At 39.0% G+C, this 24,736-nt stretch overlaps 2 protein-coding genes across 11 annotated transcripts in view; one reads left to right on the top strand and one right to left on the bottom strand.

Annotated features, from left to right (window-relative positions):
* Positions 1-1,143: 1,143 nt before the first annotated feature.
* Positions 1,144-9,772, bottom strand: MKKS (MKKS centrosomal shuttling protein). 8 transcript variants are annotated; one of them, XM_082303368.1, is made up of 7 exons: positions 9,217-9,245; positions 8,050-8,279; positions 5,540-6,435; positions 5,008-5,425; positions 4,349-4,524; positions 3,591-3,701; positions 1,144-3,144 (listed from the first exon to the last, which is right to left on the bottom strand). In XM_082303368.1, exons 3-7 carry the CDS (start codon positions 5,996-5,998, stop codon positions 2,704-2,706), a joined length of 1,605 nt encoding a protein of 534 aa, XP_082159494.1. In that variant the 5' UTR covers positions 5,999-6,435; positions 8,050-8,279; positions 9,217-9,245; the 3' UTR covers positions 1,144-2,703. The 8 variants fall into 8 exon arrangements, with proteins under 8 accessions (XP_082159494.1, XP_082159490.1, XP_082159489.1 ...); XM_082303364.1 differs by lacking the exon at positions 9,217-9,245 and adding an exon at positions 9,710-9,772 and having other exon boundaries at positions 5,008-6,435; positions 8,050-8,275; XM_082303363.1 differs by lacking the exon at positions 9,217-9,245 and adding an exon at positions 9,710-9,762 and having other exon boundaries at positions 5,008-6,435.
* The window catches only part of SLX4IP (SLX4 interacting protein), a 71,692-nt gene continuing 56,683 nt past the window's right edge, over positions 9,728-24,736 (top strand). The window contains exons 1-3 of one of the 3 annotated variants that reach the window (XM_082303371.1): positions 9,728-9,877; positions 10,663-10,816; positions 13,704-13,752. In XM_082303371.1, coding sequence (XP_082159497.1) covers positions 13,726-13,752 — 27 coding nt within the window. In that variant the 5' untranslated portion in view covers positions 9,728-9,877; positions 10,663-10,816; positions 13,704-13,725. The remainder of the gene's footprint in view (positions 9,878-10,662; positions 10,817-13,703; positions 13,753-24,736) is intronic. The other 2 variants (XM_082303372.1, XM_082303373.1) reach the window with 2 other exon arrangements.

The following is a 24,736-nucleotide window of genomic DNA, read 5'->3' on the forward strand; positions in this document are numbered from 1 at the left end:
GGATCTTAGAACTCTTCACCCACAAATCTTTGTTCCCATTTTATAGATAGAACAGACAGGAAAAGACTTTAGATACGGCTCAGAGTGACTCTACAAAGTCACAGAAAAGAAGCAGAATCAATGAAAAACAGGTATGCATTCTTAACCAATGCCAAAATAATATTATTTAATGGTGCATCTGCTTGAAACAGGTCACAATAGTAGGAAAAAAGATCCCTTAATTAATCAGCATTTTCAAGTCTTTACTTTGAAGTTTTAAGTATCAAATGGGAACTGAAATAGCAAACAAATACTGAACTGAGGAGCAGCTGTATTACACTGGCATCTTACTTAAGTATGTTGACCTGAGTGATTATAATATCGGCACTCCTTTATTTCTCCTTCTAGGCCTGGAGCACGAACACAGCTGAGAAGGCTGGAAATGAACGTTCATACTTCTTGTGCATTATCAGTAGAATTACTGAAGTTTAAATTAACAGCCTCTGAGCAATCTGTGGAAATCAGACATGACTGAGGTCATGATCAGAAAACACTTGTCTCTTAATACTTATGTAATGCTAATATTTCCCACTGAACAAACTTCAAATATCAAGAGGAACAGGAATAAAACCATAGTGGCCTCTCAGAGGCATTATACTTCGTTTTGTCAACTTTAACACACAGGGAGAAACCCAACCATTTTTGTACCCAAATTTTATCAGAAAACATGAAAGTTCAAAATAGTTACTTTATGTTGCTGTATATGAGAGACAGAATTCTTTTTACTTGGATTTTAAAAAGTATCCGAAGTTGTACTCCTCCTATGTTACCCCTCAAAGATGAGGCAACACTAACCACTAAAGGTTCAAGCATACTGAGTATAACTAAGAACTGTCCACAAACAGCAGAGCAAGCTGCTTATTTATCCTTTTTAATCACAGTAGGAGAAAAAAATTCATCGTTATTAAAATTATCTATATATGAAACAATCTTTTAGTTCAGGTATAAATGAAATTTTAGCTACTTACCAAAAACTAAATTTATTTTTTTCAGTTTTCTAATCTGCAAATTTCTTTGGGGGAGAATTAAAAACCATTGTCAGCTCTAATTCAAGAGCTGTGATCCGACCTTCAGATACCAAGACAAAAGAACGCTCACGACTACTTCTACTTGAATATTGTTTTAATTTTCACTTCACAGCTGTAGTCACTAAACTCAACATTTTTCACACTGCGTAACAAGCTGCTATTATAGGAAGTAAAATAGTATAATTCAGCACTCTGAGCTGGAGAATCACAATTAGATGAAGTATTACCAAGATTCTTCTGTGCCTTAAGATACACACCATCATTTGGCTTCATTATTCCTGATGTTTTCATATAGTTCATGGCATACGGGAGGATCAAGATATAAAAGCAGCCTTTTCAGTAACCAACTTTGAAGAGCCTCCATTCTCAACCCTTGTAACATTCTCCCACAAGTCCCCAAAGGATGCCTTATAGCACTGAAGCAATCATTTCAGGTCATAAAAAGATAAAGAACTTTAAATAACTCTTCATTTTTTCCCAGTGAGAAAATGATTACTTATACTCTTAAAATTAAAAGGACTTTGTACAAAAGGTCTGGAAAGATCTGTTTTTAATTACATATCTCAAAACTGAGTTATACATAACAATTCTACTGCTTATATTAAATAAATATATTAAAACTTAAGAGACCAGGAAAAACATAAGCAGACTAGACTACAACTGACTCGGATGTTTTCTGGAAACACACCATGAACAATTTGTCCCTTGTGACTGAAAACAAAAAGGGAGAAGAAAAGTGGTAGAGAAAATGAGCTTAAGTAAGAAACTCTAACACCCTTTTTGATCTTGCATGCAAGCTGAGAATGAGAAAAAGTTTTGATCATTCGGTCTACAGTCTTATTTAAAGATCAAAACAAGCCTGAGCAGCTTAAAGCCTTACTTCATTAAAAGAAGCCATGCATAGTCAGTTACTTGAATGGTAAGTGGGACATTCTTTCTTGCAGCTTTGCTTAAATGATAGAAACTTCATTATAGACTGTCCTGTATCCCACAGAAGACAATCAAGGTCCATTTGACTTTTTTTTTTTTCCACCTAGACTGTCATTTCTTTTCAAATCTTCTATTAGCTACCTGCTACCTTAAGAGCTCCAGGTTAAAGTTTTTATAACTTGTTAAATAAATTACATATATGAATTAAAATCTTTCAGCCATTTAGAAACAGAAACCGCATGCAGTGTATGGTGACGAAAAATTCAGAACAAAATTAAAAACAAGGGGCTCAAGGCATCTGCCAAGCCGAGCCTTTTTTACCTACAAAATTAAAAGTTTCAGTGACAAAATTCTGCTGCAATACGTCTCTTTGAATGTGTAAAGTTTTTGCTGAGACTATATAAATTCTAATACATAACATGTTTTCTCAGCTAGTGAATTCATTTTTCCCTTTTCTTTGAAGATGCCACAGAGCTAACAAACATCCAAAACTTTCCTTAATGCAGAGGTAACAGGCTGAACATTTGAAAATGCTTGAGAGCACAGTAGATAAACAATGAGAATAGTACTCAATGGCCAACTGTTGAATTTAAAATTTCTGTGTGTTATCCACATTCTAACCAATTCAAGTGTTTTAACACATTATACATTATCCTGCTTTCAACTCAGTGTCTTGCTATACAACACAAATCACGTTAGATCAGAGCTAATTTTGATCTTCAATTATGTATGAAAGATCCAAAATCAGGTTGGCTGTCTCCAGAGCTACCTGCAGGCCGCTGCACTTGGCAGCAAAGCAATCCAGAGTCAGGAGGTCAGCAACCTTTACTGAGGGCTCTTGAGGGCAGCCCTGCACAACAGGAGACCCAGACTGGCCTTGCAAAAACCTCCAGCTGAGGTCCTCTGTGTTACCATTCATCCCACAGCCGCATTTTGAAACTAAATCTGACCACTTTGAGACACAGGGAGAACCTGATGGAACAAACCAACAGTGTCCATAAACCATGTCCGTAAGAATTTCTCCATCATCATGACTCAGAGAGTGAGCTACAGACTCCAGGGAACGGCAAAACCCATCAGCAACCAATTGGTATTGTGTCTGAGAACAATCTAGGTCTTTGAAAGTGCTGTCAGGCAGAGTGGAACTCTAAAAAAGAAACCAGAACCAGGAAAGCAAAGTTAGAACACTGTTTTACAGAAATAATTTTAAGTTTTATGTATCATGCTGCTGCATCTTTCCCTGAAACAGATGGTTCAGTTCTAACTAAAAATGTTTAGGTCATGATTATTCCACAATAGGAGTCAAAGATGTATTATCATCTTTCAATATAAAAACTCTACATATTTTTAACACTTAAAAACATGCAATTACTATAATAGATACCTAAAGATTAACGAGTACAAATATAGTGTTAAAAAGACATAATGAAAATGGAGTGCCTCAAACAGACGCCTTTATTTCATATTAGTAGTTAGCAAAAATGCAACATTAATCTAGAAAGAGACAAGTGTTTTAACTGCTGCAGTGATTCTACATAAATTCTTGTTTCTCAAGTATATTAAGCATCTTTAAAACCCTGATGTCTTACATACCTTATGTCTTATGTATGAAGCCAGGTGAGTCTCTGTACAGCCCCCTCCTAATAATGCCAAAGGTTCCTTCATTGTTAACTGTAACACGTGTTCTGCAGTTTCACAGACACGCTGAAAATCATATGAAATTCTTGTCAGACATACCATGATTAATAGGAATTTTCCCCATTGAAAATTTCCCCAAATTTTCAGTAGTTTCTGGTACAGATTCCATAAACTTGAATTACACGTAGATATAAAGCTGCTGAGTGATTTCCAAAACCATGTTCACTTAATGAGAAATTTTCTTTATTTGTCCACACTATGGAAAAGCAGAAATAAAAAGCTGCATTTTATTCATTTTTTTTCAAAACAGGGCTATATATAAAAAGTCAATCAGTATCAATGACATTTCCAGGCCAACTATTCAATGCAAAACAATGCTTGACTATCATTGTATGCGTTGCTGCTGGCTTTTTGCTAGGCAGTTTTTATTTTTATGTTCTCATAGACCAAGTAATGAGAATGAAAATATTTATCCAGCACTGGCATCAAGAACAGGTAAAAGATGTGTCTGTCCCTAAACAACTTCCTGTATTAAAACAGACACATTAAACGAACATGACCACTTCAAGGATTTTGAAATCCTAGAAATAAATTTCATTTATGTACCAAAAAAATTATGTTTCTAAACTCAATGTATTTAATATTTCTCAGTATTTTATTTTTCCATTAAAAATGTGACTTTCCAAGGAAAGATTTGAAGAAAACTTGCCTACCTTCAGCTCATCCCATGCTGTTTCACTTCTGTTACAGAGTATCAGGCTGCAGATAACTGTGTCCTCCGGAATTAGATGCAGAAAATGCTTTGAAGCAAAACTCTCAAGGCACAAATCTTTCAAGCTGCCATAACAGCCAGGAGACAATGAATGTATGGAAGCTATAGGCTGCGAACCTGTCAATTAAAAAAAACCAAAAAACAGTATGCTGTACCATCATAACAGCTAGCAGATACATTTCATAAAGTATAAACTTTATTCCTCTTGCCTTTTAAAACTATATACATTGTCCAATAGCTATGATTTCACAGAAAATCACAAACAGAAACCAACACATTCAAAGTACAGGACGTGGTGGTAGTTTGAGATAAAATAAAGTAATTGTTTCATTTGCCTTGAATCAGTTTGAAAATAAAGTTACTGGCATTGGATATCCCTCATGCAGCAAGCAGTAATAACACCTATGGCCTGCAGAAGACCAGTCTCACCTCAAAAAATGGTTTTCAGACTAGACAAGAACAACTCCTGCTCAGCTGCTAAGGTAGGATACAGAGTGAAATAAGAGACTCCTTCCTCTGCAATGACACCACCCCAGGTAATGTTCACCTTACAATGAAAGCTCCAGGACAAGGGTTCAGAGCAGAGAACTGGCTTGTTACCTGTCATGCGGCCCAGCGGCTCCATCAGAGACAGCCCAGCCCTGTCCACAGCAATGACACCGTTCTCCTTCAGGTACTGCTTCAAGGATGGATGCATCACTTTCTGGCACATTACAAGGCCCACCTCATCCTTAACCAGCTGCTTCCCCACATTAAGCAACTGATTCAGCTCTGACATTTCCAGAGAAACTCCGTGATGGACTGCTATAGTTCCTTCCTCAACGTTAAAGCCATCTCCTGACATGGACACACTGAAAAGTGCAGTCTTGATCGTGTTTGAACCAGTCCTTTTGACAGCAAGTGGTTTTCCCAATTGAAATTCTGGCGTTTCTATCAGCAGTCCAGGAAGAACTGTAGAATCCACAACTCTTCTACCTTTCACAGGTACTATCATACACTTCCCTAAAACAGCATTAGTCTGAACATGACATGGAATAGTAAATATAAAAGCCTTTAAAACCAATGTGGTGAGATGATCAACTTCTGTTTTATTAAGCATGCAAGCAGGTTTGCTTGTTAAAATGCTACGTACCAAACAAACAAGAGTCTCAACACTGCCAAAATCCACGGACACCCGGCAGCCACAAGCCTCAGATTTCAGATGGTCCATGCACAAACTCAAAAGATGCTTGCTTATTTTAATGACAGTAAAAGGTGCAACATTCAGGCTCCTGAAATTTTCAATGAAGCCACAGCACAGAATGGCAGTGAATAAGCCACAGTCACTGAAACGTGACACATGGTTCTGTACAGAGGCTGTCAGGACACGCAGCACAGGCTGGCTGGTGGAAAGGTGCCCCAGGAGGGCTGAGGATTGGGAAGTGGTACAAACACAACCCCCCACACCATTGTGGAGCTGTTTGAGTCGGCCAGCAGGACCATAGGAAGATTTTAATATTCCACTCAGCAAAGACAGCGACTGACTCACTGCATCTCTAGTTAAAGGTTCACTAATAAATAACGGAGGCTTTTTAGCTTCAAGGCGAGACATTGTCAAGGTAAGATTTTAATTCTAGTCAACAAAACAATTCGTTTTTACTTGGATCTATAATTCACAGCAATTTTAAATTTTAAAAGTAGTGCTTTTAATTCTTTGCAGGTAGGAATTATTATTTTCAGTGTGAAACAGTACATACAGTAACATAACATTCCTTAAATTACTCATCACAGCTCTCTTAAAATGAGGCTTAAATCATGTTGCAAAACATGAGAGTGACAGCGGGAAGCCATTTCATTCATGACGATCTCTTTTAGCTTCTGAATGAGATTGAGCAGACTTTTTTGCAACAAAGTTTACAAGCATGCTTCCTAAATGAACACCTATAAGTGACAGTCCTGCTACAAGCAGAAAGTTCTTTCTACTCCAGGTAGTTTTCTTCATCTTTTCTGGCAACAGTCACAGATGAAAACCTTCAAGGTTAGTTATACCTACAATAAAAACCAGAAAGCTATTAGAATAATCTTATGAAGATATTGTATAGCTTGACCTATTTTAGTTTTCACCAAAAGAAGTCACAGAAGGACAAACACTGCATCACAAAATCATTGCGGCTGGAAAAGACCTTTAAGATCGAGTTCTGTTGTTACCCCAGCACTGCCAAGCCACCACTGAACCATGTCCCCAAGTGCCACATCTAGGCATCCATTAAACACCTCCAGGGATGGTGACTCAGCCACCTCCCTGGGCAGCCTGTGCCAGTGCTTGCCACCCCTTTCTGTAAAGACAGTTTTCCTAATATCCAATCTAACCCTCCCCTGGTGCAATCTGAGGCCACTTCCTCTTGTCCTATCACTTGTTACTTCGGAGGAGAGACCGACCCCCATCTGCCTGCAGGCTCCTTCCAGGTGCTTGTAGAGAGCAATGGGGCTGCCCTGAGCCTTCTTTTCTCCAGGCTGAAGACCCCCAGCTCCCTCAGCCACTCCTCACAGGACCATTGCCTTTCTCTGGACTCATTCAGCACCTCAGTGTCCTCTTTAAAAGGAGATGCCCCTCACCAGTGCCAAGCAGAGGGGACAATCACTGCCCTGGTCCTGCTGGCCACACCATTGCTGACCCAGGTCAGGATCCCCTTGGCCGCCTGGGCACAGCTGGCTCACGTTCAGCTGCTGTCCCCAGCATTCCCAGGAATCTCTCCAGCCACTCTTCTCTGTAGCTTAGCACAGGGTTGTGACCCAAGTGCACGACATGGCACTGGGCCTCGCTGGACCTCGTACAACTGGCCTACATATGCTAAAATGCTTTTTAACTGAGAAAAATCTACTAATATGATTTTACTACAAACACAGTGCACCAATTATACCTGTTTGCTAATAACTTCAATTCTGACCCACTGGTCTATACTGTAACCAGCAGGTCTATAAGTAACAGGCTACCATAAACTTCACTGAATTGCACTGAAGTATCAAAACAACAGCGATATTCACCTGATTTTACTCAAGAACAAAAGAACTCAACTAGTCAGCAGTGCTTGCTAGGCAACAGAAACAACAGCTTTTGATGTCCAAACAACTTTAAGAAATCTGGCTCAAACAAAGGTTTCTCACTTCAAGATGCCAACCAAGAAAGTTTTTCACTTCTTAAAACAGTAAAACTTAAATCAATGTTTATTTACATTTCTATGCAAACTCTACAGTATTTACACTTGTACTTCATTTTGTTTCATTCTCTATTGTAATCACCATCCCTATGAACACAGAATATGTTACAAGTCACAATTATTTCTAGGCAGTTTTGAGCCTGAAGGGATACTGTTATAGAGTCCGATTACTCTCTTGAAGTTACTGGAGTTTGTTTTTAGATATCTTTAAGACATGTAATACCCTCACTTAATTGAGCCCATCAAGTGGGATTTAGCAGTAGTTTCTGAGATTTTATGATGCGCTTTTTGGGTCCACGTAGGTACAAAAAATTAACTCAGTTGCAAAGAAGAACAAAACTCTGAAAGACTAAAGTTAGAATACCAAGGCTGTACCTGTTTGAAAATTCTCAATAAATTCATCTTCTCCCTCAAAGACACAGATACAACTAATTAGGCAACTTACCCAAAAAACAAAGTACTAATGCTACTTTTCTTTATTTTTGCGATCACTTTGCATCATGAATGTCACAATCCCAGGTTCTGGAACAAAATCCTCTGTCTTCACTTGGAAGATAGGACTGGACTTCATGTGTAACCAGCCCCCGTGCACCAGCCCAAGGCCAGCTCCCACAACAATCAGAACTTTGTAGTCCTTCCAGAAGGTTTTAAGACCCATTGCAAACTGGCATCTACCTAGGTAAAGATAATTTATTATTTTGAATATATTCTAGAAATCCTTTTTTTCTTACTCTATAATAATAACACTGAACAGATGAAGCTGAATGTTAATACTTTTAATTGCATTGCAGCAGATGACTAAAACACTAAACAAAAAAGCCTTACTTTGTGAACCTAAAAAAAATTACAAAAATAACCTCAATTCAGACATTTTGAAATGTTAATTGCAGCATTCGCTTCGAGCTTTGGCATGCTAAATCTTAAACACAACAAAGCTTTATCTAATTACAAGCGCTACTGCTCAGATGGTAAATATTTGAAGCCCAAAAGTAGATGCAAAATACACCTTCCCCTCCCCCCCCCCCCAATTAATTAATAAAATTCAATGACAAACTGAACTCCTAAGGGAATATAAAACTTTCAAACTGCAGGCAAAACAAGGTGTGATGCTTCTGACACCACTTTATCTTCGTGCAGCTTTGCCTGAGCACCTTACGGTATTCAGAAGCGGCACCATTACAAAGACAATAAATTAATCCTTATATAATAAGAAACGGGAAAGCACTACTTTCTATGGGATTTCGTCAAGAAGTACCTACTTCAAATAGAAAATGCACGTATACTCAAGCTTTCTAGCAAAATACCTCACTGGTTTGAGCGGCTACGAAGCTACAAGTCGGAGAGGAAATGCTCCTACACCCGCCCAACGCCATGCCCCTGACAGGTGGAACACGCCCCAACAACCACCCCTGCAACGCGCTCCGGAGCCCTCACAACCCGCTCCTTCTCCTCCTTCCCCGGGTCCCAGCGACCTTGAACCGCGGGCGGCTGAGGGGGCAGCGGCTCCCTCGGGCACAGGCCGCGGGCACGGCGCACCTGAGGCTTCTCCCCGCTCTAGGGGGGCCCGAGGAAGCAGCTGCCCAAGAGCCCTCCCGAGGGGACGAAAACTCACCCGCCCACCACGCGTTCAAACGCGGCCCGGCAGGAAGAAGAGGAAGTGAAAGCAGCACGACCCCGGACGTGCCGCCCCTCCCCGCTCGCCATTAGCCGAGCGTCGCGTCACTCGCGGCCCGGTCCCGCCTCGGCCGCTGGCGGCCATTTTGCGTGCGGGCAGCGCGGGGCGGGCGGTGGCGACAGGCGCGGCCATTTTGGGTAGGGCAGAGGAGCGGCGGGAGGCGGGCGCGGCGTGGGAAGAGGTACGGCCGCCTTGTGCCGCCCGGCTCTTGCGGCCGCCCCTCGGGCTCCAGCCCCTCTTTTCTCCTCAGTTAAACCTGTGAGGGGATGCTCGGGGAGAACCGGTGCTCTGGCGGCGGGGCCGGTCGACTCCCACCGAGCCTCCCTCAGGTGCCGCCTCAGCCTCTGTGTCCCGTTCCTCACCCCTGCCTGGCCCGCTTAAAAATATGTATACGCGTATATAATATCTCTGATTCTTCTTCCTTGCTTACCTGCCATTGCAGTCACTCTGCCTTACACTTGCGCCCAGCTCTCTGAGGCTTCCTGTGGGCGGGCAGAAGTGCCCTGGCCAAAACAAGTTCAAATAACTTTGTTCCCTGACCTCCGCTTTTCCTTAGCTGTTCTGCTTTCCTGTATTCGCTTTTCCTGTATTCATTCCTGTAAGTACAAGAAATACTCCTGTGAATACATTAATACTTTAAACGTGTTCACTCTTCTCTCTATTCCTGCAGTCACTGTCAGGAATATCCCGTTTTATATTAATGTGTTAATGAATGGGTTTGTTTTCATTTATAGGTGCAGAGTTTATAACTAGCCAAAAGAGAAGTATTTAATACCTGATCTCCATGCAGAAAGGAGTATAATTATTTTTCATTGTACAGTAATTTTTCATTGTTAATTGCATTCAGCTGTTCCACAAAAGTTTAAAAAGGCACTTACCAGTGCAAAAAGATAATAGTACCTGTCTGTGACAGCCCTCTCATGCTCCTCAGAACATCTCGTTCCTCTAGTTCTAGGCAGTTCTGTGGTAAGTGGGTCATGTTTTTGAAACGGAGTTGTTGAACCTTAAAGGTGAATGGGCAGTTTATGAATGAAGCAGTGTGAATAACAACGAGGAGAATAGGTACTGACTAGGTGGAAGAGTACTTTTCAAGGGTTAAGTGGAGTACTTGGCAACAGTGAGCATAAAAATCCTGAATGGCAAACATGGGAAGATTCTGGTGTGTCTTTTCAGAACCAGAGATGCTTTACTGGATTGAGAGTAGCTGAGCATTGCCCTGCTCATGCCAAGTTTAGGATCCGGTCCCAGAAACTGACAAGTGCTGGACTGGGAAGTTCAGAAAACTCCTCTTTTATGTTGTGATAGCTCATTTTGAACTACAAAAATAGTTAACCTACAGGGTTCCTTAATTAGCATTTGTTTGTTTGTTTCTGCCGTTTTCAGGTGCCCCCCCTGTCCCCAGGTGTGGCAAAGGCATCCAGCAATGAGCAAGTGTGTGAAGTTTGCTGCTGTGTCTCCAAGTGTGTGGCAGGAGTTTTCAGTTCCTCGTTCCTCCTGAGTTCTAAGTTTCCTCACCGCGGGAAGCTACTTTGCTAAGGTAAGATGCTGTTCATAGCTGGTAGAGGACACTTGAGCTTGCTCTCTGGGTGACCATGTTTTCTGGCTTCTCCTGAGTATCCACTGCTCCACTGGGCTCAAATTTAGGAAAGGAAGATATTTTGCCACATTATTTTTCAAGTGCATCTCACTCTACTTACACGCAACGTATGTGTTTAGTTCTAAATCATGTCTTCTTGTACAGGTTGTGTCAACATTTTAGGTCTTGAAATACTACACATCCCATATCAGGACTTTTTTTTTTTTTTAATTATATATATATATGTATAGTCTTGTGAGAGGAGTTTTTCTGCTGTATTTGCTTATCTTTGTATATCCTTATATAGAATTTACTTTAGATGTTTGCAACAGAAAAAGCACTGAAAAAGAACATGAAACAGAATCTTGCTGTCAGACAGTAGCAATTGTAATAGATCTGTGTTTATGGTGGGGTTTTTTGCTGCTTTTTTTTTTTTTTAAACACAGGAAATGGCAAAGTATTTTGGGGCTAGTATTTTTTTTTTTTTTTTTTTTCTTGGACAATTGATGAGTGGTTTTCCTCATCTTCTGATGTCTGAGTAATGAGTATTTTTTCACCTGTGTCACTTCAGTGATTTTCCTGATGGTTCACACACAAAATATTTTCCTTTTTGTTTTCTGAGGATTTGCTTACATTTTGTCTGTCTGCTGTATTTCCTTTGTCTTATCTGTGAGGTCAGTGCAAAGAATGGGGTAGTTGGCAAACTCACAAAGTCAGCTTACTCCCAGGAAGAGCAAACTGAACCAAAGCTAACTTTTCTTGTGCATCTTTCTCCTTTTTATGTTTTTTCTTGTATTATTTTTGTAAATTGTATTTGGAGGGTATTTCTGCCTGCCAGTGGTTCACACGAGTAGTAGCAGATGTGTTGCATAAGTAGTATTCTGGAAGATAAATTGTTACCAGAAAGAGATCAGTGATGCTGGGATAAGTTCAGATTCATCCACCTGCTTTGTTTGTTCTCAAGAGAACATGAGAACATTTGGAGAAGAGGTGATGCTCTGCCATGTTTTGTTGCAATTCTTTTTTATATTATTGCTACTGTAAGGATTAATGAGAAAACATTAGCAGTTCAAGTATTGTTTCTTGGAAGCAATGTTTTGAGGAACCGAGAAGCTCTTGGTTTTGATTTGGTGGCTGCAATTTCTCTTCGGCATCTCTTCTGAACTAGTTCTAGCAGCTGCTCTTTCAACAATGTGTGGGTTTTATATCCTAGTGAGAGTTCTCATGTAGTTTCTCTACTATGTTTACTTCTCTAGAGTAGCACTTACTACATGACTGAACTGAAATAGGATGTCTCAAATGGTCGAGAGCACTGTTCCTTGCATTGTGTTTCTCAAAATTGCTGTCAGTAAAGTTGACAGGGTTTAATCTGATAAAATGGAGAAGTTTCCAGGGCTGTTTGGTGCAAGGGAGAATGACAGTGGCATGGTGCAAGGCATGATGGTATTCCAGTTTCTGTGTGCAGGACTGTTAAGTATTTTAGGATTAAAATCATCTGTGCTATGCTGTGTTGTTGTAAAGTGGGTGTTCATCTTGTTTTGCACTTTTTTGAAGTTAAGTAATGATAACAAGTGCATTTTGAAATATGTAAGTGTAGTGCCTGACAGAGACACATATCCCCAACCTGATTTGTGTCCTGAAATTTTGACAGCTCTGTCGTAGTACTTAACGTGAAGTATGCAATGACAAATGTGTACATATTCCTCAGTTTTTAGTATTTTCCTATACCATCTCCTACAAAATTGACCAGATTTTTCCACTTTAAGAGACTAATCCTTTAGGAAAATTTAGATTACAAAAGGCAGCTCTGTTCTTAGTGTGGTTTCTGTTGCTGTTCATTTATTGCAGACAGCAGCTACTGATGCTCATTTTCCTTCTTCATTTTGAAGCTCAAGCTGTATGGTTTGGGTACTCTACCTCCTGCCACTTTACTGAGACTCTGCTTCACCTGGTTTTCTGACCAGTCCAAATCTCTTTGTTGTCTGTTGGCTCTCTTCCTACCCTGTGTGAAAATAGAATGTATCATAGTTTTTGTATTCCTGTTTCTTGTAGCTATTAATTGGTACCATAGGGCCCATTGCATGTCTTTCCTGAATCCCAGCATTGTGGAGTTAGCTGGAAAGACTTTCATGAGTTTAACCTGATTTTCTCCTTTTTTGACAAGTCAGTTTTGGGCTCCTATTTATGTGGAGGATGATGGGCTTCCCAAGTAGCTTCAGTGCTGTGACTGTAAATGTCAGTTTGGAAAAAAATCTTAGCAATTAATTGAGGGTTTTTTCTTGAGCCCAAGGGAGTGTTTAACTTCTAGCACAAGTTAACACTTTCTGAGCTACTTGGAATGGTCTGAGGCAGGGTCAGAGTCTGTACAGCTCAATGTACTTCACTCAGGATCCCAAAGTAAGCAATTTAGGTCCTGTTTGGGATAAGAAAGAGAAGAGGATGTCCAAAGCTCACTTTACTTTTGTGCAACCACCGTAAAACTGAGGTTATGTTGCTTTATGTGTGTAGTAGTCTCAAATTTTAAATGTGCATAATGTGTGTATGTATGAATGGATACCAGGTGAGCCAAAAACTATAGTTTCTTACTTTAAAGAGTTCTAACTTTGTATTTCCTGTGTTGAATGGAAAGTGCCTGGGCAGTTATGAGGCTCACTAAAAGAAACCAACACAGGTAGCTAAGAAATTCTCCTTTAAATAAGAGTTTTCCTTGTTTTTTTTAAAGCAGAGTGTAGGTTTGAAGAATAGCAGTAATGAAAAAATGAACCACGGATGTAAAAATCCTTCTCGATTGGTGTTGAGATCTGAGTGTTTCTCCAGTGCTGATCACTTTTAATTGGTATTTTTATAGGACCAGCTCACATTGACTTAGCATGGCATCCAACAAATTTGTCATTAAGGTAAGTGGAATGTCATAGCTTAAAAAAAAAAAAAAATCTGTAATACTGCTTAGAATGTGTCTGTTGATACTAAAAGTGCATCCTTCAGCCTTCTGGTCATAGTAGCAGGCTTTATATGAGCTTTTCTCTCCCTCTGGAAGCAAACTTGGGATTGCTGCTGTATCATGGCAGAGTGCATCTGGGGTCAGCTGAGGATTAAAATGCTGTAACTCAAAGTGATTCGTTGTGCAGTTAGAAGTAGAAACATGAATTCTCAGTAAAACACTATTTGCTGCCTGAAGTAAAATTTTGGGTGGATTCTTTTCTTATGGTAATCTTGTAATATTGTTTATGTACCTCCCAGGTCTAAGGGTTCCTGGTTTAAGGTGTAGCAATGTTCTTAAACTATTTATCACTCTTGACATTAAATTTGTCTCTTTTTTAGCCTCTTTTTCCATTTTCAGCAATTAGTTGTTTCATGTCCAATAAAATACCGTTGAAGTACATTTTGCAAACAGTCCCAGACTTTTGGTTATGTGCTGAAGAGCAAAGCTTTTCAAAACATTCTATAATCAACATAGCACTTCATAATTCTTCTACTGTAACTATACCAGCTAATCAATAAATATACCTACTTGTGATTAGCACAAAATATTATTTTCTTGGAAATGATTTTTTCCTAACAGAAGAGATTTTTCCTCTGTGGGTATGCTTGGGGTTTTTTTGGAGGGCAGCTACAAAACCCTTCCTGAGTGATCAGACTGTGGAAGCTGTTGAAGCTTGGTTTTGTTTTTTTGAGAAGACCAAGCACTTAATTTTTGTGTGCTACGTGTTCTTTTCCAAGGAAAACTGCTGTCATTTAGTGGGATGTTTGCTTTAAATTCTTTCTGTTTAACAGGATTGTAAACCTTCAGTTAACAGTATGATGTTTGTATTATTCAGTGCTGCTGAGTTGATAGAGGACTTAAGGAGAAATATCTTTGAGCACATTTTAGCTGATACTGTGAGTCCGTGCACCACTGATGTGGGTAACAACAGGAGCTGAGGCCGAAGGCATTGCTTTTCTCAGCTGAGAACTCTTGATATCATCAATATTCATGTAAGCGCCCAAGAAAACAAGTGGTGTGAGTTGGAATGTCTTTACTCCGTAAAAAGCCTGAAGACACTTGGTTTCTGACCTGCATCATTACAGCTTCATTGTTCAGTATAGATGTGTTACTGGTATTCAGCATGGGCCTTGCACTCACCAAGTTTAGCATCCTTTACTGCCTGAGCAAGGGCTGGGTTCTCATTGAGGATGTGTTTGGTAAGCAGTATCACAGATAAAGCTTTTGAGAATGGCAATAAAATACAACTTTTTCGTTCTTATAGTATATGAGAAATGAGAGTAAGTTTTGCATGTACCAAATGCTGAAAATTAACTTCACCTTGACCTGATTGAAATTCACTTTGTGCACAGATGTGTAACATTTTCTTGTTACATCAGGTAAAGTTTTGTTTCTTTACATTCACTGGATTTGTATTTCATGTAAATATTTTCTAAGACTGTTCAGCTTTCACATAAGTTTTGCAAGGAAGGTCCCTGTGCAGAAGATTCTCCATTAAAAACTATTCTTGCTTGTCTCTGCAGAGGGAGTACAGAAAATACTATATTCTTGATTTTAGATTCCTTGTGTTTAAATTGAAGGGGGCATTTTACCGAGTCTGAAAACGTTCAGGACAGATGTGTTAGAACAAGTCTACAGGAGGGACATGGAGATGGTAGATGGAGCTGCTCTCCTTGAGGAAAGTCTGAGAGAATTGGGATTGTTCAGTCTGGAGAAGAAAAGGCTTCAGGGTGACTGAATTGTGGCCTTCTAGTACCCGAAAGGAGCCTACAAGAAAGATGGAGAGAGACTATTTACAAGGGTATATACCCCTACAGGAGAAGGGGGATGGGTCTAGACTGAAAGAGAGTAGGTTCAGATTAGGTCTTAGGAAGAAATTCTTCCCTCTGAGGGTGGTGACACACTGGAACAGGCAGCCAAGAGAAGTTGTGGATGCCCCATCCCTGGAAGTGTTCAAGTCTGCTCGGAGCCCCATCCAGTCCCTCCTGGTCTACTGGAAGGTGTCCCTGCCCCTGGCAGGGCGTTAGAACTGGAGGAGGGATGGTCTCTAAGGTCCCTTTCAACCCAAACCACTCTGTGGTGCCATGATTCCGTGTTTCAGGTGCCTCGCCTCATCTTACACATTCTCTACTTTTAAGATTTTTTACTTTTTAGATTTTGCAAACTTGTGTTTGTGAATCTTTTCAGTAAAAGAGTGAAAAGTGCAGGTTATCAGTCCATCAAATCTTAGCTGACTGTCAAGTAATTAAGTGGAAACCCCCTCTAATTTGTTTAACTTCCCTTATCAATGTGTGTTTTATCTGCTGGTCTCTGCACGCCAGGTAATGGTCTGTTACTTCCAGTGGAGGGAGCAATTGGTCTGTTTTTGAGAGGCGATCTTAAGCTTAGCTTTATGGGCAGTTAAGAGGGATTGAAATAAACTACTTGATGCAGTAAAATAGCTTTAAACCTTAATACAAAAACTACACTTAGGTCCGAAACACACTTTCTTCACCTACCAAGCAGCTGGACGATACAGTGTTGTGATTTGCAATAGATAATATTTTATGCAAGTTAATTTGATCATCAATTTTCAATTTTATTTTATATTGATACTTCATAAAGCATTGCATGGTAAAATACCCCCAGCATATGAATTTAATTAATCTTTCTCTGTGTGTTGCTAAAATATTTTACTGCTGTTCTGAGAAATAAATCTTAAATTTAATTGGTGAGGCTTAAAGCAAAATCATGAACTCTATATGGATTTCAAAAATAATATCACTAGGGCCTTGTTTAAAACTTTGGACAAAGTAGAAAGAATTTCTCTTCCAGAATTGTGTAAATTGACTTTATTCATGCCAAGCTGCAGAACTAAATATAGTAATTTTTATGGCTGCAATAGAAAAATTTCATTTACTGTTTTCTGCAATTCATTCATTTGCCAAAGACGGAAGAGTAACTTGTTACTACATTTCAATAGCTCAGCTCAAAGGGAAGCTTTTTTTACTTTGTTTCCTACTTTGAGCACTGTTCTGTCTCAGATTTGTAGGCCTTAGATTAAGATAATTGTAGTTTCAGTGTTCCCTCTGGTCATCCAGCTCACTCTATAATTGATTTTTCAGCATTGTTGCTCCTTGTTACCAATTTAAATTATTGCATGCTGGACATATATGTACCTTTTTTTATCCTTCCTACTCATTTTTTGCTTGCTTGAAGTGGCAAGTTCATTTGAAATAGCAAGCACAGCTTTTTGTTTTATATTGGGAACAAAGATGGAAATACTGGATATAATTGGCCAGGAAAATGATGGTGGGATTTTAATATGATCAGTTTGTGTACTTAGGTTTTTTATATTGATGTACCTTAATGTAATCATTAAAATACTGACGTATAACCAAAGGCATCCTAACATCTGTCTTTGGAATCTTAGGAGTGTGCCATGAAAGAAGGTGTGTGTAGCAAGAGCATTGGCTACAGGCTCTAGCAGTAGGTAGAAGGAAATGGAAAGCCATCTTCCTGTCAGACAGTGTCCCAGTATGGACTGGCAGCCCTGGCTGGGTCAGTTTAGGGTCTGCTCACACACCTGTGGATTGTCTTGGGTCTGCAATAACAAGATGAGCATTTATTTTGAAGTTTATTTTGGTATTTCTGATGGGGTTTTTTTTAGCTACCAGTTGAAATGTAATACAGTGACAGTACATCAGCACAGATTTCTCCACCGGTTGTGCCTGTCTGGATGATTTTTAGGTGACATCTCAGTGGGCTTGACAGATTAAAGTTCACATTTCTGTGAAGTGTGTCCATTGAGTTAGCTGATCAGTATTTCTGTAAATATTTGTGGTTAAGTCATAATATTTTTGTGAGAAAGTGATGTGTTTCCTCTTTCTTGGGAATTGTTTGGAGAGAAAAAAACTATGGCGTTGAGTGGATTTTCTTACCTGACTTTTTATTTATCTGATCCCATATAGTGAGTGATAAAGGATAACAGATGTGTTTACTTCTATATTAAGTCCACAGATACATGAGTGCAGTGCTCTCAAGGGGAGAGCAAGGATAAGGAATTCTGTTTGTATTTAGAGTAAATTTTTATATATTGTGAGTGCTCAGAGCTGTAAGACTGAGTCTGCAGCTGCTTTTTTATGTACATAGTTGTGAGCTTGTTAGCATTCTGATTTCTGGTTTGAGAGTTAGGTTTTTTTTAGAGAGTACTTAGTTAAATTAACTAATAAATACAGTCTTTTCTGATGTTCTTTTCCCCTTCACTGTAAAATGAAGACATTTGTATGTGAAATTCCTGTGGTTGGAGTACTCACAAATGTTTCAATAGAAACATGCTAAGATTAGGTTTCTGTGATTTAAATAGAATTTTCTAAAGTATTGTAAATCTAAAACTAAGGTACTGGTGTTCTCCAAACAGATTCAGGGTTGTTGAGTTTTACATGTATTGTGTGTTCTTGTATTTGCTTTTTGGGTCTTTAAAAATTAAGAAATAGTTATGTTAACCATCAAATAGTGGTTTTCTAGAGATGGAGCTTTCCTGAAGTGGTATTGCTTAGAACAACTGGAAATACAGGTGGCTGAAATTGTTATTATCAAGTACCATCACACTTCACTCAGCTGTCATGTTTGTTTCTGTATAAATGGATAAAATAGAATACTTGTCTAAAAGGGCTTAGAAGTCTTAAAGAAGATGATGAAAAAGGGGCAGGAGGGAATGTGATTTAAAGTAGGAAGTGCAAACAATAATAATGGCTGGAGGGACATCTATTTAGTTCTCTTTCTTAATGCTGCATTTAATTCCCAATTTCATGGGACCAGATATGGAATGGCTAAAGTGATGAGTAAATAAGTTCCAGAAGAAACAAAAGAGGAAGTTGGGAGGTAGAAGGGGGAGGAAAATTAAGTGTATAATATAATTCTAAATCCTGGAGTCAGTGGAAGTTTCCTCACTGACCTCAGAGGATTAATTTTCAAGCCCAGGGAAATGATGAGTGGATGAAGAGTTGAGAGATTAAAGTGTTAGCAGAAGGAGAAAGGAATAGGAAGCCAGAGGGATAAACAACAATAGTGGAAACACTGCTTTCACAGGGATCACTTCAAATAAAGAATAAAAGGATGGTTCAACTTGCATTACTTCTTTTGGTAATTCAAATCTGATTAGTTTTTAAAGTACCACTTGTGCCTGAAAAGTAGGTTTTTTGCTAACTGTGAGCACTATATTACTGTGGCAGTGATATGGGATTCTAAATACCCACCATACTAAGTAACATGGTATTTTTTAAATCTAATTAATTCAAAGACTGTAGGTTCCATGATCCTTGCCGTGTGCTTTATTTCTGACCAGCACTACCAGATTTTACACCTCCACTGTTCTGCTTCGTGGAGATCCTGGTGGTGCTGCCTGCTTGACCTCGGAGTCCAGCCCTGAAGGAGGAAAGGATGGGAAACTTAGGAGCAGACTTGAATCTCTCTGAGTCCAGCAAAACATGAGGGCTTAGCAGCGATGCTGCGTGGGGTCACAGAGTGTCTTTAGGTCCTGGGAGAGGCTTCAGCTTAGACTGTAGGTGAAATTCTTCAATTCTTTCCAGTGGGTTCAGATGGAGGTTAGTAGGCTGGGAGGTAAAGGCATCCATGTTTTATGCAGTACCTGGTAAAAACAGTTTCATGATGCAGTGATGCAGTTTTTGCTCTTGATGTTATGATAATGAAAATGTAGTATAATGTTTTTTGGTAATTTTTTATGTGGCCTCTCCTTACTCAGGACAATGTAGATGGATTCTAGTATGTGGGAGCTATCTGAGTAGTTGGTATAAGAGTGTGTTCTGACAGGCCTATGGAGTAAAGGGGAGAAGAGTGACTGACAACATGTTTTTATTCTTTCCCGATGTTTCATCCATGTAGTTCACAACTTCCTTAAAAGGCATCTATTTTTAATAGCAAAATTATTGCTTACTTTCAATTCTCAAATAAAAGCTTCGTTTCTGGACATTTTGTGTTCCAGTTTGGGGACATTTTGTGTTCCCTGCAGCACTTATTCCACCGTGACTTTGCAGTATTTTTCTTGAGTCAGTAGCCAGACTTTTCCTTAAATAATGGTACCACAGCACATGGCCCCGTTTCATTATTGTGCTGCAGTCACTGCTGTGCATGGGCACCGATGACGCTCAACTATTGTGAAAATCCTTTAAACTGCTGATAAAATGATGACTCATGGTCACCTGATGAAAACAGATTCATTACCATGACTCCAGAAAGTTTAGCTCCCATGAAAGTGTTTCACTTCCCACACTAGTTCTTCTAAAAGAGATGATACTGCAGTTATTTTCTAAGAGTTGTCAGCTGCCCAATTAAGCTGCAACAGTGTGGTTGGCAAAAACTTGGAATTCCAGACTTCTTTTAATAATAGTTCAAGGAACTAAAATCTGTATGAGCTGTGAAGCAGTCACCAACATTCTTCACAGTGTTACTTGGAGTGATTTCTAATCAAATTATATATTTTGGATATCATTTACCACTACCGAATTAAGTTCTTTTTACAGTAGATCTGACCCAAACCTCACTGGAGTCAATGGGCTTTGGATCAGAGCCTGTAGGAGTATATTGGTAGCATGCTGTAGCTTAAGTAGGGACACACTTCCTCAGTCCAGTTTATCTTTGTTTTTAATATATTTTGTTCATCTATAATGTCAGTGTGTAAGGAAGTTAGGTTGGAAAAATATGGAAATGTGATACAGCCCAAATAATAAAACATAAATTGATTTTAATTCCAGTATGAAATGAGTAAAATTAAATCTTCTGCATTGCTGACTTGCGATTCCCCAGGGACTGTGAAAGGATGCGTGAATTAAAATAGAATTATGAAAAGACCTGTTACATTACACTTAGATGTATATGATTTTATGTTGTAAGGCAGAAAAAGGTTCTCAACCAGTATTTGAATGTAGGGTAGTGTGGGATGGCTCATTCACTCTAATGTGATTAGGGGTTCAACTGGTGATTTTTGTCTTAATCTAGTTTCCCTCTTTTGACCGGAAGTATTTCTGACACACAATGCTTAAGAAAGTCAACATATTAAATTACTTCAAATGTGTGTGATTGAAACTTGCTACAATAATGACTAATATAAAATAAACAAATGTTGACTAAGTAATTCATGCTTTAAAATTTAACATGCAAACTCCTACATTTTTTTAGTTACGTCTTCACTTCTGCTTTGGTTTTTTTCCTATTTATTTTCCAGCTGACTCATTTTAAATTTAGATTATGAACATCATGTATTTATTTTGTGCCAAAAACTTGTCTAGTTTGAAAAAGAATGGTCTCATCAGAATTGAAAATTAACTTCAGATATTTAAAAAAATGTAGAAATAAGAGAGATTTCTTGAATGTTTTAATATCAGTCATACAAACTTTGTCAACAAATTACATATGGAAACGTCATGGCTTGTTTGTGTTGTGGTGTTTGTTTTTTCTCTGAATACCTCTCCACCATTTTCATTGCCACAAGCAATGTTGTAATGGAGAGGCAAAGTGTTGCAGATATAATAAAGACATTAAGTAATAACGTTAAAAACCCCTTTGAAATACAAGCCCCAATATGGAGGGAAGATTGACAGAACTCTTACTGCAGAAGGCAACTTCTGCACAGTGTGTCTGTATTGGGGCCCTTCTGCTGTTGTGTGGTGGTGTTTTTTGCAGGATCTGTCAACTTCTGCCTTCGTGTGATGTTGCTTGGCAAAATGAAAGAAGGAATAAACACCTTTCTATATCGAATAGGAGTCAGATCGGCTGTGGATGTTCATTTAGTCATACAGAAGTGTGCTGAGTGAAGCTGGGTCTTGCCAAGCCATGGTGTCTGGTCCTTCACATGTGAAGCTCACCCATTGTTTATTTCCCTGCTTCAAGGAATGCGGTACTTTGAATGAGGCCAGCACAAGAGACAACTCGGCCTTCTTACTACCAAACAGTGTTTGTAACTAACTGAAAGCTTTTCACTCGGGAAAGTGGGAAAAAATAGTTTGTGGTCTAGATCATGTGCAGATGTTTTCAACCAAAATCTTCACTTCTGTGATTTGAGTATTTTCCTGTTGGCTGTGTACACTTTGCTAGGGAAGTAGGGTGCATTTATGAAGCCTTAAGGGCAAGTACCATCTTTCTTGGGTTTGTACTTTTTTTGTCTTTGACCTTCATGGAGGGTTCTTTGCTGTTTTTGCTATAGGTGTGTTTTGCAGACAGATCCTTGTGCAGGAAATCCTTAGTATCCACGCTTCAGCAAAATGGAGATTTTTTTCCTTTTTCTGTGTAACTTGCCATGTACTATGAGATAGGATTCAAGTGGAGAATCACTGTAAAAATGTTGCATCAAAGCTGGTTGGAGAACAGTCAGTTGTTGGTCTTGAGGGAGAGTGAGAACAGAGATAAGGAAGAATGACACAGTGGTTTCCACCCAAGAAAATGTGTCATAGCCACAGAACATTTTCTCAGCATTTTCATGTTGTTGATGACTGAGGCTTGTAAAGTTTCTTCAATAATTCTATCCTCATTTTACTCAAAAAAGTTATGCAATAAGTGAGCTAAACTAAGCTCTGTTCTGTGTGCAAGGTCCTCTTTGCAAGTCCTTGCTTAGTTTCCAGGAATTAGTACGATGCCTGGCATATCTGACACCACTGTGCTGGTGAAACAATAGTTTATATAAGGTATAGTTAAATACAGCCTTTCAAGCTTGAGCCAATATTCTCCTGTTGTAAACTCTGAGGATTGTCTTTGTTCATTGAATATCCCAGTGATTTAATAGCACTCATAATGGACCAAATATACACGGCTGTGATTTATCCTGCTTTGTATCATACAGATAAAGGCTGAGAGAATAGCAACGTCTAGATCTGAACAGAAAATATTTGCTGAACTAAAGAGTTGGGAAAGAGCTAACTCTTGGGCCATTAAAGAGGATCTGTTCAATGCCAAGATCCTAGGATGTGACAGTTAGTAGGCTCATGCAGAATATAACTTTCCCTTCTTTATTTTGACATTCCTGTAGCATAAAAATAGGAAGGAGAATCATTTGAGCTGTACCAGAGTGTGCTGCCCTGCCATAATAAGGTAATCTTCAGCAGTGGAAAACAAGCCTCCAAAGAGTTACTCATTCCCTTTGTGGTATTGTCTGCAAGTCTCTGGTTCTCATTTGCCTGGGTGTTAAACTGACACAGTCACAATCCATGGCTCAGGGAATTTACAAACAACTTGGATGATAGGATTAAGCCTGACACATCAAAAGTTGAAAATGAAGCCCATAATTTAAAAAAGCAATCAAACAACAACATATTCTCATCTCAAAGAGTGAGTACTGAATGTTTGTAGCATAACATAAAATAGCTGAATAGCAGAGAGCAGTGATTAAATCATCATTGGCTGCCATGGCTGGAATAAAAGAGCAACATCGGTTTACAGATTTCTTTAGAAAACTGATAGAATTTGTCACTAGTTTTAAATGTTTTAATGTCAATTTATGCGTGTTTCAGTAAATTGAATTGAATATTTAATTTTGCTTCTATTGTTTGGTGGAAATAGGATGGTGTTTAGAGATGACCTCGAAGGACAAAAAACTGTTAAGGAAAATGTGTCTTTGTCTCTATCCCTTCACCCTGATAATTGGCAGGAATTTTGATTTGTAGAATATGTGGAGGATACAACTAGGGGTACTTTTTGATTATGAACTGGAAAGAGATTTAATTACAGATGCTCAGCATATTCTACATAGTTCAGAAAACTTTTTGCTAATTTGAAGCCATTTTCCGTAGGGTTATTAGAGATGGTTCATTTGTTGTTGCTGTTTTGGAGAAGCCTTCATTATTAAGCATGTAGTAACTGTTGGGATGTAATCTGGTTTTGTAAATTCCTATTTGAACTATGATACAGGTTTTGGGAAGGAAAATCCAGTGATGAAGAATGCAATAAAAAAATATTGTAAGTTCAGAAGTGAAATTACCTGGATATTGTTAGAACCTGTCTTTTTTATCTTTTCCAAGCATCAAGGAATCTCACAGTATTTCAAGCTGTACACCTAGAAAGTCACTTAAAGCTCTCTTCTTGGTAACCAGTGCTGTGACAAGGTGAGGTAACTGTTTTTCATGTACCATTATGAGGCAGCATTCACACTCCAAGCCGAGAAAATGAAGATGGCAAAATATAATTTCCAGATTTGTAAGTAGGCCAGGGTATTCGAGCTGTTACAAAGTGTTAGGAATACCAGTGATGATCACAGACTCCTAAAACCCAGTAGAAAGCTTGGTCTTCACTATGGACTACAAGTCTAAAACTAGTTTAGAAGTAGAGAATACTTCAAAAATTTTGTCTACAGAGATACTGGTGGCTTTAAATTGACACAAGTGGTAGTTTCAGAATAGGCGATGTAATGGTACTTAAGAAGGTAAGCTCATTCGCCAGGAGCATCTACTCTGTAGTAATGGCCAAATCCAAATCATCTCTGCTGCTGCTGGCTGTCATCATGTTGGTACTTGGTTTTGAAATACCCTGTCTTTCTCTTTGGATTGCCACACAGATTTGGTGGCTAGGCCCTGATCAACAAGTGGCTTGCTCGTTTCTCTCATTTGACCATCTGCAAGTCAGTTCAGTGACCCTTAAGATGTTTAGATTTGTTCCCTTGTGTTTTCAGTAATGCTTTGGATCTCCTCAAAATGTCCATATGCTATTTGTTTAAATGTTAAAATAGTTAATCAGTTAAAATATAATTCAGTTTAAATGCTGTTTTATCTATTACCTTACTAGTGTGGTGAAAAACGGCAAGGTTTTGTAGTTCTCCTGTGGGCTGTGTGATGGAGGTTCCTGTGTATTCAGGGTGAGGATTCCAGGCTTTTCCACAAAGTGAAAACACTATGAAAATTCCGTTCTGTGAGAGC

Source organism: Coloeus monedula (genome assembly GCF_965178545.1).
Source record: "Coloeus monedula genome assembly, chromosome: 2".
Classification (NCBI taxonomy): domain Eukaryota; kingdom Metazoa; phylum Chordata; class Aves; order Passeriformes; family Corvidae; genus Coloeus; species Coloeus monedula.